At 42.1% G+C, this 17,986-nt stretch overlaps 1 protein-coding gene across 2 annotated transcripts in view; it reads right to left on the bottom strand.

Annotated features, from left to right (window-relative positions):
- Positions 1-5,172: 5,172 nt before the first annotated feature.
- The window catches only part of LOC311039905 (CD9 antigen-like), a 48,296-nt gene continuing 35,482 nt past the window's right edge, over positions 5,173-17,986 (bottom strand). For both annotated transcript variants that reach the window (XM_084049915.1, XM_084049916.1), the window contains exons 4-8: positions 16,748-16,822; positions 15,086-15,187; positions 13,371-13,460; positions 9,649-9,732; positions 5,173-7,247 (exon numbers count right to left, since the gene is read on the bottom strand). In XM_084049915.1, coding sequence (XP_083906041.1) covers positions 7,182-7,247; positions 9,649-9,732; positions 13,371-13,460; positions 15,086-15,187; positions 16,748-16,822 — 417 coding nt within the window. In that variant the 3' untranslated portion in view covers positions 5,173-7,181. The remainder of the gene's footprint in view (positions 7,248-9,648; positions 9,733-13,370; positions 13,461-15,085; positions 15,188-16,747; positions 16,823-17,986) is intronic.

The raw sequence follows: 17,986 nt of genomic DNA, 5'->3' as shown, positions 1-17,986 counted from the left end.
CACACACACACACACACACACACACACACACACACACACACACACACACACACACACACACACACACACACACACACACACACACACACAATCAGTAGGCCTACTGATAAACTTGCCGTGTTTCTCTGATCGGTACCTCACACTGTGTTCGATATTCTTTTTTTTTACATGATGGAGAAGTGTTCAACACTCTGATGATGCCATTGCAGTTTTCCAACTGGGATCTAAATATGAATCTGGCAGCTCGGGGAGACATTCATTCACGTGAGGTCAGCTTTCCTCCACTCTCCTAAGGAAAGTGTGACTGTGTGTCTCAAACACCAGCAGACGCATGCATAATGTGTGTAATGCACGCATGCATCGATAGACAACAACATTGTTTATTAGACATTATCAAAATGACTATAATTAGTGCTTTGCAATTAGCCTACTATTATTAGAGCCAGGTCGTCAACGGGGGAAGTGCTAATCATCATTGCAAGGCCTCTGCACCGCACACTCAGCTGTCACATTCTGTCAGAAACACGACCAGCGTCCTACCCCCCGCTCTCAGTAGCGGGGGGTAGGAGGACAGTACTCCGTGGTGGAAAATAATGCTCGGTGCTGGCCTTGCCTGGGGGGGGGGGGGGGGGGGTCATTTATGATTCTGTGCCTATCTGTATAACTCGGGCGGGGCCGAGTAGGCTCAAGCGAACTTCGCAACGTTCAGCGCGCGCTGGGTGGTGCTTCTCGCGGCTCAAGTTCGCTTGAGACTGCGCCCTTCCGTTGCGTTACAAAACTATACTGTACTTTATCGGCGAAAAAAAGTCTGCTGTTGTTGGAAAAAGTAGCGTCGTCAACGGGAGTTGATCCCATGAGGTGTGGATTTGGAGTCTAGTGATTAACGCGGCAAGCCACTGAAATTGGGTATTTGGGCTGTATTAGAATGTGACAACGCCCACCGTTCCCAACTCTTCTAATGTAGAGCGAAAGAAGCTCTGCCCAGTTGGGGCCCCTATGGAGCCCCCACGGAGCCCTACTGGGAGAGACTACTGTGAGCGGGGGGTCGAACGCTGCACAGGCGCGCCAATTTATGTGCGCGGCCGTGGGGGCCGCGGCTGTGGGGGCCGTCAACTCGGCCCCCACAGCCGCACCGGAAAAAATGTATTTTTCTCTGTCTGGGCTAGTGTTCTAGGTGTTAAGGGCTCCGTTGCCGGGTCTCTCGCAGGCAGGCATTTGCACCTCCAGAGCTGTGCCCCGCTATAGTAACGGTAATGGTACTGTAAGTTTGAGCCCCGACATCTGAGATTGATTTGGGGGCTGATGATTTCGGATGGGGGCTTAAGCCCAGAGGCCCCCACGGTATCTGCGTCTATGAGAAACCACTGCAGTCGGCGCTGCCCAATGTCCAACCATACATTATACATGAAAGCCAAACACAGCATGCAGGGTATATTTAAATTAACGCTAAGCGCTGCACGTTGTATATTTGACCAAAATGATTAGTGCTTTCTTTTAAGACAAAGTCCTTTTAAGGTCGGAAAAATCCAATTGATGCAACAGGTGATTCAATGGAGATGGTTCAGTCTGTTGTCATGAATCGATGCAGTCCTCAGTCTATTTATGTTCATTTCCAGTGTGCAAAATGATCTTTCCCCACTACTGAGACTGTGACAGGGAAGAGATACATTCTGAGAGCAATGTCAACATTGGAAAACGGATGAGCTGTCGCTCTTTCAGTGGTAGGATGTGAGCAGCTCTTTCAGTGGTAGGATGTGAGCAGCTCTTTCAGTGGTAGGATGTGAGCAGCTCTTTCAGTGGTAGGATGTGAGCAGCTCTTTCAGTGGTGGATGTGAGCAGCTCTCATATTTACATTTGATGAGGAAACTTGTTGTGTGACATCTTTGCTCTGTCTAGACCAGTGCTTCTCAAAACCTTTTCATGCCAGGGACCCCCAAATTGATATATATTTGGCCGCGGACCCCAATCTGAAAATATGTTGTGCCAGGGACTCCCAGAAGCAAAGATTTCTGTTAAAATGTTTGCCTAAATATATTTTTAAAAATCACTAATTTTCAAGATTTTAGAAAAATAGCAGATCTACAAGCTCATAGCGCGGCACTATGAGCTTGTAGATCTGCTATTTCTTTAATACCCAAAATATAAAATGTTGAAGTTGTTAAAATGACTGTGATGCTATATTAACACAATTTGCTGGGGACCCCCTGGAACCTCCTCAAGGACCCATGGGGGTCCCCGGACCCCACTTTGAGAACCAATGGTCTAGACACAAGACATTCTGTACAGACAGTCTTGGTATCCTACTTGCAGTAGCATCCATTTGTGTTGGTTGAAATATTGAAGACAATTTTGGTAGTTTTGCTATATTTCGTTTATTTCTCTGCTGTTCTAGCCGCTTTAGAGCACGGCTGAGTTATTTCCGCATACTTATTTCTGAATCATCCACTGCCAACGTGCTACGTGAAAAAGAAAACGCCAGATTTGTTAAAAAGCAAGCGAAAGTTTTATGTGCCCGCCCAATGCTATTTTTTTCCAGCCCAATTACTTTGAAAATTGGCCAATCTGGCAACACTGTCTCTCCTGTTCACTGCGTCCAGAACGTAAACTAAACAGATGTGGGAGCAGGGGTGCAATGCTCACTGGACGGCCATGCACGGCGTGCAGGAACCTATTTGACCAGGAGCACGCGCAGGCACACTTTAAATTCACACCTCAACAAAGTTTACAAAGGCCCCCGACTCTACTAACATAGGAATGAGCCTATATAGCTGCATATCAATTGTCCATTGTGTGACCTGTACTGTAGGTGTTAAGCGACGTGCGCGTCACGTCATTAAAATACAGTGCAAGCACATTTTCACTGTCGTACGGACAGCAGTTGAAACGCATGCAGTCACTGATTGGCCCGATCATTTTCTGATTTCTCATACTCGCTCCCTATGGGCCGGAGTCCAGACTGATACCGGGGAGGAACGTGAGAGTGAATCCACGTTATCAGTCTGGCTGCCAGGCTAATGATATAGAGCATTACAACATAAAACATCTAATATTAATTATGCAATAAACCATATCTCATACATCCTATTGTTGTGTGAAATGGAAGTTTATTCCACTCAACACCAAAATATTGATATTCTTCGTCATTTATGAGCCAGAGCCCCAAAATGTAGCCAGATATTGAATACTCCCTCATTAAAAACCTTTGACTCCAACATCTTAACAAAATGAAATAAGAATGTTGACTCTGGCTTTGTCCAATGTTCCAATGTTGATTCTGGAAAGTTACGCAAATGCGGGCATATTTTCCTAATGCCTAATTTGCATATTTAAATATACAATTTCAGAAAACTTGTAATACGATAAATCATTGTCTTCATGTAAGTAATGAACTGGGGAAGTTTCATTATGATAACTATTTTTTAAATGTTGTCATTTTTTCACCTGTCATGGGGACACGTATGGGGAAAATAACAAAATGTGTGATAAATATGAAAAAGCTGCTCCTGTGGAGAGGTTATCATATATTTATTTACTTATATTGACCCTATAAACAATGTAATAAAGGTATGGTTTTGCCCACTCTTTCGATAATGAAATCTTGTCTGGCTCATGGACTAACAGGAGGTGTGGAGGGCAACGATTCAGAGTCCTGGAGTTGGTGTTGGCTATAAGGCTGCAACTAACGATTAATTCCATAATCGATGAATCGGGCGATTATTTAAACGATTAATCGATTAATCGGATTATCGCACTTATTAAGCAATTACCTTATAATTTTGAAGTTTTAGGCATGTTCTATCTAAAAATAAAGACAATACATATGAATAATTAATTTATATCAATCAATTTGTAGTTTTGTAGAAATATTAGACCTTAATTGTCGAATGTTTAAGCATGTTCTAATCATGTATACTTTAATTTACTTAAACACTTTCCAATTTTTTTTTTTTTTTTACATTTTGGATAAAATAGCCAATTTTACATTGAATTAATTACATTCCAATATCGATTAATCGATTATCGATTAATCGATTATCAAATTAGTTGGCAACTAATTTAGTAATCGATTATTAATCGATTAATCGATTAGTTGTTGCAGCCTTAGTTGGCTAGTCGGCATTCTCGCAAACCACGTCCAGATAGACCCGTATTTTAAACCACTGGTTCTCAAAGTGGGGTCCGGGGAACCCCCAGGGGTACTTGAGGGGGCTCCAGGGGATCCCCAGCAAAATGTGTAAATATAGCATCAGAATAATTATGACCTTTTATACTTTGGCTATTCAAAAATAGCAGATCTACAAGCTCATAGCGCAGCACCAAGTGCCACGCTATGAGCTTGTAGATCTGCTATTTAAAAAAATAAAAAAAAAGAATATTTGTGCAAATCTTTGAAAATATGTTTTTTAAAGAGAAAATTTGAAACTCAAATCTTTGCTTCTGGGGGGTCCCTGGCACAAAATATTTTTAGATGGGGGTCCGCGGCCAAATACATCTCATTTTGGGGGTCCTTGAGATGGAAAAGTTTGAGAACCACTGTTTTAAACCATACGTTACGTACAAGCTGCAATAAAGCAACGTCTTTTTGAGCATAACTAATGAGACGTTGCTCGGGTGGCACAGTGGTTCAAATCCACCATGGTGCTGTATGTCCGGCTTTGTTCAGCGGGGGGAGGGAAGCCGGGCGGGAGGAGGAGGAGGACGAAGGGTCTATACGTCCTCCCAGTGGGGGCTCCTCACTGGCAGGTCAGTCAGTAGGATACAACTGTGGGGAGGAATCAATTGCCATAACCAGGGCCGGACTTACCGTTGGGCTAGGATGGGCTGCAGCCCGGGGGCCCCAAAAAAAGAGGGGAAAAAAGAAAATCTTCTTCTTTTTATTTCTTTTTTTTATGATCAAATTGTAAAGTAACCCTACCGAATTAACCGAATTAAAGTAACAAAAACTCAAAGTAAAAGGAAAAAAGCCCGCAAATTTTCACACGTGCGCAGGGGGGGCTCAAAAAATACTCTAGCCCATGGATGGGCCTCTACTCCTATAAATCCGGCCCTGGCCATAACGACTAAATTGGGGAGAAAAAAGGGAATGTCTGGAAGATAAAACACCCATCAGTGACTAAACACTTTCTACAAATGAGTTCAACATGTGCATCAATCACCACTAAAGTCCCACCATTCTCATTAGTCATTTTTATTTGGCATCTGAACGGATATACACCATCTTAATTCATCAAAATATCTGCATACAAATCCATGGTTCCACATTTATATAAAAAAAATAATCAAGCGTCTCTTCAAAATGTAAAGGTTGGCCAAACTGTTACAATGTAGCCTATAGAGGAAAATAAAACAAGGAATTGTTGAATACAATTCAGTTAAATTCAAAACAAGCTTATTGGATTAAGACTGAAGGCAGAACAGGCTTCAATGCATTGTTTTATGTGCCTTATTGTTTTATATGCCTTATTGTTTTATGTGCCTTATTGTCTGGATGGGGTTTATGTGAATAAAAGATATCTTCACTGATTATGCATTTCCCTCTGATATCCTCTAGATGGCAGCACAGTCTGTGTGCACACAATGGCAACAAAAGCAACCTGACTTCAACTAAAAGCAGTGGTTCTAAAACTTTGTTATTTATATCCAAGACCCCCATAACTCTGAGAGTGTAACAAATGGAACCAAATGGACCTGTAATGGTCCATTTGGAACCCTGTCAGGCGACTCTGAGGGTCCCCGGACCTCACTTTGAGAACCACTGAACTAAAGACATGTCTAAAAGAAAAAAGCTGCTCAAAGGGAAACATTATAATGTGAGGTTGTTTACAGAACTATGGACTGATAAATGTCCCAACATGTATTACAGGCACATTTCTGATCCTCTGCATCATCACCAACGTACTAGCATGTTTGTTACATCATCACCAACGTACTAGCATGTTTGTTACATCATCACCAACGTACTAGCATGTTTGTTACATCATCACCAACGTACTAGCATGTTTGTTACATCATCACCAACGTACTAGCATGTTTGTTACTGATTAAAAGTGGAATAAAATGCTTAAACACCCTAAAGACGACAACATGGCACAGGCTCCTAGCCTTGGATTAAGACGTAGGACCTAGATTTATTTTATCGATTCTGACATTGTGATCTCTATGAGCGTCTTGGTGACTTTCCACAAAATAGTGTTTGTAGTTCCGTGTTTAAAGCCCAAACATCTCCACAAATGTAAAAAAAAAACTAAAACTAAAGTCCTTTCCCCAAAGCCACAGATGTTACCCGAACATACAGGCCTTTTCGTGTTCCGTAATAGTCTGTGTTTTTTAATAAAAAGGTGTTTTAATCCCGTCTGTGCCGGAAGTTTCCTGTATTCCTCAATGGGTGGTAGCGGCGGGGGCGCAGCAGGTGAAAGCTGGTATTACACTTGAAACATTGGGCATTCAGGCACAGACAGGATTAAAACACTGACACACTACTGACCACAAAGGCTCTGTATGGTGGGGTAACATACGTGACTTTATATTTTAGAACGTCTGCCTTTATGGAGCTGTACGGGCCTTAAACACGGAGCTTGTGTCAGAATGGATAAAAGATGATCAAATATATGTGACAGAGTTGATCCAAATATACAGAGGGTCCATACTCTGTGACAGAGTTGATCCAAGGCCACACAGGGTCCATACTCTGTGACAGAGTTGACCTAAGGCCACACAGGGTCCATACTCTGTGACAGAGTTGACCTAAGGCCACACAGGGTCCATACTCTGTGACAGAGTTGACCTAAGGCCACACAGGGTCCATACTCTGTGACAGAGTTGATCCAAGGCCACACAGGGTCCATACTCTGTGACAGAGTTGACCCAAGGCCACACAGGGTCCATACTCTGTGACAGAGTTGACCCAAGGCCACACAGGGTCTATACTCTGTGACAGAGTTGACCCAAGGCCACACAGGTGACTCTCCATCCAGTATGAAACCATACAGTAAACTAATGTGTTACTTTAATACGATCTACTACCAACACATATTAGACACTTCTCCAGGAAAACTAAAGCAGGAATCTAAGAGTGTATAAACATTAAGTTAAGGGCACAGTGTGTGTGTGTGTGTGTGTGTGTGTGTGTGTGTGTGTGTGTGTGTGTGTGTGTGTGTGTGTGTGTGTGTGTGTGTGTGTGTTTAGACAAAGTCCCTGGACCTCTTGATTGCACAACAGAGGAGGATGCTGAAGATCATTCCAAATATCTGTGGAAACACAAAACAGAGAAAAGGTGGTCAAAAGGCAAAAGAAGGAAAAGTACATAATTTACAGCTGAAACAATTAGCAAGTCAATATTAGCTTCAATGCTGCCTTTCCCGTTTTATCTGATATAAAATATTATCACTGTCGGGTGAAAACCTCATAATGTACAAAACCGTTTTATTATTCTGAAAACAAAACAAAAATGTTAAAATAGCCGATCTACACGCGTCGTATCGTGATACATTGTGAACTTGTAGATCTGCTATTTTCACTACTTTTGTGCGACACTCTTGTGTCTTGTGATGAAGAAGAGCATCAATTTATGGGAAAAAAATTAAGAGGCTGAAATATGGAGCAACGATATAATTAGATTGTTTAGTAGCATTTATGGATCCATGTTTTGCTGACATTTGCTGTGTTCGTGTATCCATTTACTATAACTAGGTTACATTTGTACCCTCTCAGGTTCATATTTAACACTCAGTATTTTGAGCAGGCATGTCCAAAGTCCGGCCTGGGGGCCTATTGTGGCCCGTGGGCAGATTTTTTATGGCCCGCGGTTTCTTGGGTGCAATACGTTAGTCCGACAGCGCATTCCTCCGACAGCGCAGTGCTCCGACATTAAACAGTAAACCTGAACCAAACCCGCACCCTAACCCTAACCGCACGCGGATGCCACATAGTCGGAGAAAAGGTCTGTCGGATTAACGCATGCCTCCCGGTTTCTTTCCTAAAATGTATTATTTGTGGCTCCAGTAGGCATACACTCATGTCAAATTCATACATTGAAATGTCGGTGTTTATAAATGAACCTGGACAGATTTCCCAGTAGAATTTGTAAGGATTCTTCCTTGTGTTGTTTTCACAACATGTGAAAGAAAGCCTGTTTTTATTGTATTAAATGCATATTGTCATTTGAACAAAAGACAATGTATTGGACTGTAAATATGACTATGGGTTTGTTTTGTTCACAGCACAGATGAGTGACTTACAGGATTCTACACTAAAGACTATTGATATTACACTATAGTTTAATAGAATAGTGGTAATGTGATGCATTTGTATGTGATTTTGTTATGGTCCAAAGCATACATGGCGGCCCGGGGGCCACATGCGGCCCTCACCTTCACTTAAAGGACGACTTCACCACTTTTCAACATATCTTCATATAATAGGTCCTCACTAATGCTCATGATAAAATGGTAAAAAAAATAATCTAATCAGTCAGAGGAGGACTGTAGACAGTTCAGAAACCCGTCTACCATCATCGATGGGGAATCCAAGCTAACAGAAACTGCAGGCTTTGTATTCCTGGAAAGTTGCAATGCAATAATAGATCGCATTGTTCTCGCCTTAATAAAAATCGGAATAAAAAATGTGTAATCTTTTTGGGAAAAAAAATCCTGCCTAACGATGATGTCACTGGTAGACGGGTTTCTGGACTGTCCACAGCCCTCCTATGAGACACAGACCAAGTAGAAAAAAATGGTATCATTTTATCATGAGCATTAGTGAGGACCTATTATATGAAGATATGTTGAAAAGTGGTGAAGTCGTCCTTTAATGCGGCCCGCAGGTTAATATGGGAATACTGATATATTATTGATTTCAGCTGTTATGATTCCAAACATGCAAACATGACCCGCTTTTTACCCGTATTTAAATTCATAAAGTTAACATAAGTATATCTAAATGTATTTGGAATTAAATAAAAATGTTACTTTATAGGATTTTAATTCAAAAACAGCAAAAATAATTCAGGATTTCCAATTCAAAAATAGCCGATCTACAAGCTCAAAACGCGACGCGTTTTGAGCTTGTAGATCGGCTATTTTTGCTACTTTTGTGTGACATACTAGAGTGATGAAGTATGGCATTCATTTACGAAAAAAGTTTAAATACAGAGATAAGAGGTTTCTGCCCGACAACAACAATATGCAACGTGGCCCTCTGGAGTGAGTGTGTAAATATAGTGTTCCTCTGGAGTGAGTGTGTAAATATAGTGTTCCTCTGGAGTGAGTGTGTAAATATAGTGTTCCTCTGGAGTGAGTGTGTAAATATAGTGGCCCTCTGGAGTGAGTGTGTAAATATAGTGTTCCTCTGGAGTGAGTGTGTAAATATAGTGTTCCTCTGGAGTGAGTGTGTAAATATAGTGTTCCTCTGGAGTGAGTGTGTAAATATAGTGGCCCTCTGCATCATCAGCCCTGATCCAAAAGTACAGGAGTAGTCTATAACAGGAGATACAGTCCACTGTAAGGTATTTATTTTATATTTTCAAATATGTTTGCACCATGATGACTCCGATACAGACTCCTCCCACGGTGTGTGCGTGTGTGTGCGTGTGCGTGTGCGTGCGTGTGCGCGTGCGCGTGTGTGTGTGTGTGTGTGTGTGTGTGTGTGTACCATGATGACTCCGATACCGATGCCCACTCCTCCGATGATGTGCAGTTTGTTGTTGAAGATTTCATCGATGGCAGCAGGACAGCTCTGAAGGACACGTTATATAATAGTATTATTATTATATACATTATTATATACATTATATATATATATATATATATATATATATATATATATATATATATATTCAGCTCTGAAGGACACAGAGGATAAACAGTTAATATCTTGGGAGGTTTAACACACACACTAAAGAATGTCTCCGCAGCATGTCAGCACTCTGTCATGAGAGAGAGATTAAAAGCTTGCTTCCACCACCCCAGCCTCCACCATATAGTTCAGAGTCTTGCATTACTCAAACGTTTAAACTGAACGTTGAACTGAAATTCATGTGCACATGGTTCTAAAATAAACTGAAGTTCATGTGCACATGGTTCTAAAATAAACTGAAGTTCATGTGCACATGGTTCTAAAATAAACTGAAGTTCATGTGCACATGGTTCTAAAATAAACTGAAGTTCATGAACACATGGTTCTAAAATAAACTGAAGTTCATGTGCACATGGTTCTAAAATAAACTGAAGTTCATGTGCACATGGTTCTAAAATAAACTGAAGTTCATGTGCACATGGTTCTAAAATAAACTGAAGTTCATGAGCACATGGTTCTAAAATAAACTGAAGTTCATGAACACATGGTTCTAAAATAAACTGAAGTTCATGTGCACATGGTTCTAAAATAAACTGAAGTTCATGAACACATGGTTCTAAAATAAACTGAAGTTCATGAGCACATGGTTCTAAAATAAACTGAAGTTCATGAGCACATGGTTCTAAAATAAACTGAAGTTCATGAACACATGGTTCTAAAATAAACTGAAGTTCATGTGCACATGGTTCTAAAATAAACTGAAATTCATGAACACATGGTTCTAGAATAAACTGAAGTTCATGAGCACATGGCACATGAGAAAGTGGTGACAGAACAACAAGGGCAACTACCACAGGAGACTGTGAGGTACCATTCAGACATAACTACCAGAGGAGACTGTGAGGTACCATTCAGACATAACTACCACAGGAGACTGTGAGGTACCATTCAGACACAGAGAGTGTGTTTGGTGAAACAGTCTTCCCTGTTAGAGCCTCCCATCACTGGAACAGTCTTCCTACTGTTCCTAAGTAAGAGAGACCACCAACTATCTGACCTTCAAGTTCAACCTTCAAGTTCAACCCATTAAGACCTGAGGCGATTCTTCTTTTTTTTTTCTAAATCCTAAAAGTTTTTTGAAAAAAAAGTTGTTGTTTTTTTCAAGATTTTTCAAAAATAGCAGATCTACAAGCTCATAGCGCGGCACTCGGTGCCGCGCTATGAGCTTGTATATCTGCTATTTTTGAATAACCAAAGAAATCTAAAGTGACACAAATGCGTTCCAGGTCTTAATGGGGTTTAAGAGATGTCTAAAAGCTAACCAAATGTGTAATCATGGGTAATTATCAGCTCCATTAATCACTGGTGTCTCTTCTCATATTTGACTGTATTTGTTTTGTCTTCTGTACTATGTCTACTTGTCTTGTATTGTTGATGATGATGTCTGTTTTTGTATGGATAACTATACTACCATTTTTTAACAGCCTGCTCAGGGGCTACAGATGAAAATTAGCCAACTCTGGCTAACTCTGGCTCTTTTACGTGGATGTGAAAAAACTGACATGTTGATTAATGTGCACGGTCCCTGATAAATAAATACAATACAATACATGGCTCTAAAGTCAACTGGAATTCAATGTCTGCATGGCTCTAAACTGAATTCAATGTTCCATGACTTTAATGTTAAAATGAACTCAAGTTAATCTGATTAAATGTCTTGCTATGGGATCCCTGATTTTGCTTAGCATGCCGCTTGGCAAAAAGTTAGGGAACATCTTAAAGAGCGGAGCCATTAGCGGCAAGTCTAACTGTATTCCATTTGTTGCATTAAATGGTTAAATCTATTTGTGACGTCAGTGTCCCTGACTGAAATATACCATCATTAACTGTTAAAAGGGCATCGTCTAGTACAGGGGTCTTCAACGTTTTCAGGCCAAGGACCCCCTAGCTGAGAGAGAGATGAAGCAGGGACCCCCTCTATATTGTATAAAATTGTGTTTCAGATTATACTTTTTTTGTTTACTTGGTCTGCTCTTTTTTCTCTCTACACATATACCTCTTTGCCAAAAAATAGCCGATCTACAAGCTCACAACGCCTCGCAGCGCGAGGCGTTGTGAGCTTGTAGATCGGCTATTTTTTGGTAAAGTTCTCCTTAGAAAAGAGATGCTAGGGTGGACCCCCTGTAGTAACTCTGAGGACCCCCTAGGGGTCCCGGACCCCCTGTTGAAGACCCCTGGTCTAGTATGTGATATAAATACAGCAGATAATACAGCGTCTGATAAATGCCTTCATTGTAAACAGTAATTCCAGGTTCTCCCATAAGGACGAAATAAAAATAATTGAGCTGAATATGAAACAATTGTCTGAATGAAATGCTCATGTGGTTTCCTCTCTGGCATTTAGAGCCTCAAACCCAGTCAAATGCTTTTAGTGTATCAGTGCCATAGAGCAGTGGTTCTCAAACTTTTTCATGTCAAGGACCCCCAAATGGACACTTATTAGCCCGCGGACCCCCATTTGAAAAGATACGCCAGGGACCCCCATAAGAGAAGATTTTTACGGCTCTAGCAGTGATTCTCAACCATTTTAATTTTAAGGACCCCCAGTTTGACATGCATTAGGGCTACAGACCCCCATTTAATGGCATTTCTATCTCTGGGACCCCAATTCATATTGTAAAATAAATGTTAATGTAACTCTGAGAGTGTACAAATGGAACCAAATGGACCCGTTAGGGTCCATTTGGTTCCATTTGTACACTCTCAGAGTTACAGACCCATAAGGGTCCATTTGGTTCCTATCCATCATTTAGTACCCCTGACCCCACTTTGAGAACCAATGCCATAGAGCGCTTCACTTTATAGTCCTAAACCCCACAAGTTATCACTGTAGTTACCTCTTTCTGTCAGGCGAGGGAAACAGTTACTTTATATTATGCTATAATGAATTGTTTAAATGTCATATATCCATGTATTCTTCAGCTCTATGATCTTAATTGCATTCGCATTAATTATATGTCAAGGTTATTATTTAAATAACAAAAAAACTAAAAATGGAAAAACATTTTAGTTAACTGAAATAAAATGAACAACAAAGCTTCACAAAATAATAACTGAAACTGTATTATGTTTACAAGTCAAACAAAAACTCACTAACATCATGGAGAAAATGTCCTTAATAGTTTTAGCCTTTGTTCTTCAAAAATAGTCAGAAAAGCTAATCTACAAGCTCACAATGCATCACAGCGTGGCACATTGTGAGCTTGTAGATTAGCTCTTTTGAATCTTGCCCCTGACTACCCCATGTTACAATGAAAACTCAAACCAACACTGAAACTGATACAAAATAAAACTAAGCATTTTCACAAAATAAAAACTAAACAAAGCTAGAAAACCTGCTTTAAAAACCTATTGAAAGTCCAAACCAAATAACAATATTAAAAACTAATGAATAATGCTTACGTCTGTAGCTCAGTGCTGCTGAATATAACCCTCAGTGTGTTTTCAGAGGTTTTAAATAAACAAATAAATAAATAAATGAAGATGATGATGACGGTCCATGGTATAATGTTGGTTACCGTGGTTACGAGGATCTCCAGCCCCTCCTTCTTGGGACAGATGTCTTTGGCGGCGTCAATCACCGTCCCTGTGGGACCGCAGCAGTCCAGCTGCGCCCCGGAAACAAGGACAACAGCATTTTAGTTCCACAGGAACATCATCAGGAGGCCCCCAAGCATCACAGTCACTTTAACTCGTCCAGTGCACCGTGACGTCAAAGACGTCACGTGGCCTGACGCCCCGTGCGCCACATGACGTCACGTGGCCTGACGCCCCGTGCGCCACATGACGTCACGTGGCCTGACGCCCCGTGCGCCACATGACGTCACGTGGCCTGACGCCCCGTGCGCCACATGACGTCACGTGGCCTGACGCCCCGTGCGCCACATGACGTCACGTGGCCTGACGCCCCGTGCGCCACATGACGTCACGTGGCCTGACGCCCCGTGCGCCACATTACGTCACGTGGCCTGACGCCCCGTGCGCCACATGACGTCAAAGACGTAATGAAAAAAAAAAAGCTGTGGCACTCAAGAGCCAAAATTCCATAAATACCGTATTTTCCGCACTATAAGGCGCACCGTCAGTGCGCCTTATAATCCGATGCGCCTTATATAAGTATCAATATTGGTTCCCTTGGTTTCCGCACTATGAGGCGCACCGTCAGTGCGCCTTATAATCCGATGCGCCTTATATAAGTATCAATATTGGTTCCCTTGGTTTCCGCACTATGAGGCGCACCGTCAGTGCGCCTTATAGTGCGGATGCGCCTTATAATCCGATGCGCCTTATTGCGAACGCAGCGGAAGGAGGCGCGCCGAAGGCTCGCGCAAGTGGAGCCTACTATGAAACCGTGCTGTCTGTGTATCTCTGTGTGTGTGCAGTATGTGTGCAGCCGCGCCCCCATGTGACTCACGCTCTCATTGGCTGCCCCCATGTGACTCACGCTCTCATTGGCTGCCCCCATGTGACTCACGCTCTCATTGGCTGCCCCCATGTGACTCACGCTCTCATTGCCTGCATGCACTACAGTGTGGCTGAAATTCGCCTGTGCCCCTGGGTGACTAATTACACTCCTCTGAGAAAAATATAGCAGCGACAGTCAAAAATAACACATCTACAAGCATCTACACGAGTTCATCTATTGGGATATCTAAGAATTCCATGTCATTTGTGCTGGATGGCAAGTTGAAAACGCCTTAGTTTGAGAACAGTTTGCCCCAAAACATTCTTCTTATTGTTATTTTCCAGCTGCGTTCGCTTCCCGCGTTTGCGCGTCTTACTTGTATATGTATCAATATTGGTTCCCTTGGTTTCCGCACTATAAGGCGCACCGTCAGTGTGCCTTATAGTGCGGATGCGCCTTATAATGCGGTGTGCCCTATATATAAAAAGAATACATTTATTGAAGGTGCGCCTTATACTCAGATGCGCCTTATAGTGCGGAAAATACGGTAAGCTGGGCACTGAATGAGTTAACCATAATGTTATACTTTGGATATTAAAAAATAGCAGATCTACAAGCTACAGTATGAGCTTGTAGATCTGCTATTTTTTAAAAGTCTTGAAACATTTTTGAATACAATTTTAAAATAAGCACTTTACATGTTGGAGTACGTGTGTGTGTGTGTGTGTGTGTGTGTGTGTGTGTGTGTGTGTGTGTGTGTGTGTGTGTGTGTGTGTGTGTGTGTGTGTGTGTGTGTGTGTGTGTGTGTGTGTGTGTGTGTTCACTCACTCCAAAGTGGATGAGACGGAGGGTCTCCTTCAGCGCTTCCTGTTTGGTGTCTTTGTAGTTGGTGTACGTCTGCTTGTAGAACTCTGTTACATCCTCTACCACCTGGGGGAGGACAGACAGACAGACAGACAGACAGACAGACAGACAGACAGACAGACAGACAGACAGACAGACAAATTAGAGGAAGATGGATCAAAAAATAATCAGTGGGCAGATTTGTTTTTTTTGTTTAACATCACATTACAGTCATTTAGCAGACGCTTTTATCCATAGAGACTTACAATAAGTGTATTCAACACATAGGTAGGAAAACTACTAATCACCAGAAGTCTGAAGTGCATTTTCTGCAAAAACAAGCAACTAAGAGTATACCTAGTGCTAAGTTTAAAGTGTAATATATCAGCTACCTACTTTCTTTAACAGATGAGACAAAATAGCTAAATCAAGTGAGCAAGAGCTAAAACAAATAAGTGTATCGACTAAACAAGATCCAATAAAACAATACAAAACTAAAACAACAGTTCGTACAACTAGTTAACAACAAGTAGGCCAGGCAAAGAGGAAGGATAGTGTTTCCTGAAGAGGTGGGTTTTCAGCCTGCGGCGAAAGATGGGCAGTGACTCTGCTGTCCTGACATCAGTGGGAAGTTCATTCCACCACTGTGGGGCCAGAACAGAAAAAAGTCGTGACCGTGTCGATTTAACCAATTTCTCCCAATTGAGTCGTTATGCCAATTCCCTGATTTCTCCACACGCTGTACTCTGGTAGAGGACAGAGTCTATTCTATAGAATAGAGTCTATTCCATCTGATAGAATAGAGTCTATTCTATCAGATAAAGAATAAAGTACAATGTGTGAAATATCGTTTTTGGAGCTTTGGAGAAAAACGCTATATTCCGTAAATGCAGTCCATTCACCACTATGTCCACACATGTACAGACTGTTATGTAGATAGACAGACGTTAGGTTCACTGTGTGTGTGCGTGTGCGTGTGCGTGTGCGTGTGTGTGTGTGTGTGTGTGTGTGTGTGCAGTGGCGTGCACAGACATTTTGAGGGGCAGGTGCTCAAGTAAATTATACTTTTTTTGTTTACTTGGTCTGCTCTTTTTTCCCTCTACACCTATACCTCTTTGCCAAAAAAACTATTTTTGGCTAAAGTTCTCCTCAGAAAAGGGATGCTAGGTTTCGAGTGGTTATGGTAAAAAGAAAAATCATATCACATAAAGATTTGGCGGACCCCCTGTAGTAACTCTGAGGACCCCCTAGGGGTCCCGGACCCCCTGTTGAGAACCCCTGCTGTAAACTGAAAAAAAAATAAAAATAAAAATAAATCCTTTTTTCCAAAAGGGCACTTCTGGTCAAGAGGGCAAAGGGCAGGCGCTCTAGCACCAGTTAGAGTCTATCTGTGCACGTCCCTGTGTGTGTGTGTGTGTGTGTGTGTGTGTGTGTGTGTGTGTGTGTGTGTGTGTGTGTGTGTGTGTGTGTGTGTGTGTGTGTGTGTGTGTGTGTGTGTGTGTGTGTGTGTGTGTGTGTGTGTGTGTGTGTGTGTGTGTGTGTGTGTGTGTGTGTGTGTGTGTGTGTGTGTGTGTGTGTGTGTGTGTGTGTGTGTGTGTGTGTGTGTGTGTGTGTGTGTGTGTGTGTGTGTGTGTGTGTGTGTTATACCCGGTCTCTGTTGGACAGCCCCCAGATCCCAGCAGCCACCTCCACGGCGAAGATGACGAGGAGGAAGAAGAAGAACTGAAACACAAGAGAGAAGCTTCTATCATCTTCTAAACCAGGAACCACGAGGACCACGGACCCCCACACCTCTATGAGTGTACATGTAGACCCCCACACCTCTATGAGTGTACATATAGACCCCCACACCTCTATGAGTGTACATATAGACCCCCACACCTCTATGAGTGTACATGTAGACCCCCACACCTCTATGAGTGTACATGTAGACCCCCACACCTCTATGAGTGTACATATAGACCCCCACACCTCTATGAGTGTACATATAGACCCCCACACCTCTATGAGTGTACATATAGACCCCCACACCTCTATGAGTGTACATATAGACCCCCACACCTCTATGAGTGTACATATAGACCCCCACACCTCTATGAGTGTACATATAGACCCCCACACCTCTATGAGTGTACATATAGACCCCCACACCTCTATGAGTGTACATATAGACCCCCACACCTCTATGAGTGTACATATAGACCCCCACACCTCCACTTTGAGAACCAACTGATCTAAACCACATCAAAACAGAGTTTTTTTTATAGGGCCATTTGATAGACATTCTACCAGCTTGCAAGATCTGCTGTTTTCACTAGTTGTGAAACTTGTGTCAGTACAGTATGTCTACTGAAACAGAAGGTCTCTCTATTAAAACCATAGTAACTCACTGAATTATTAACCAACCTGTAGTTATGTCATGATACAGGACACTTGGTTATATAAAATATTTGGGTTTTCATACCAAAACACCTCATCTTACAGTAACAGTGGTTACTGCCCTGCACTATATGACCCCACTGACCAATGAGGTGTCTATGTCTTAACCCTTTAAGACCGGGAACACATCTGTGTGTCATTTTAAGATTTCTTGGGGCTATTCTAAAATAGCAGATCTACAAGCTCATAGAGCGGCACCGAGTCCACAATGCCTTGTATATCACATAAACATTTCATTAGATACAGTGGGTGGAACGAGCGTCCTTTGAAACATCCTGTCGGACGGATGGACGGACAGACAGAGAGAGGGACAGAGAGACAGACAGACAGACAGAGAGAGAGACAGACAGACAGACAGACAGAGACAGATAGAGAGACAGAGAGAGAGACAGATAGAGAGACAGAGAGAGACAGACAGACAGACAGACAGACAGACAGACAGACAGA

The sequence above is a fragment of the Gymnoscopelus microlampas genome, assembly GCF_963454915.1.
Source record: "Gymnoscopelus microlampas genome assembly, chromosome: 23".
Lineage (NCBI taxonomy): Eukaryota > Metazoa > Chordata > Actinopteri > Myctophiformes > Myctophidae > Gymnoscopelus > Gymnoscopelus microlampas.
This window is presented reverse-complemented; position numbering and strand designations above follow the sequence as displayed.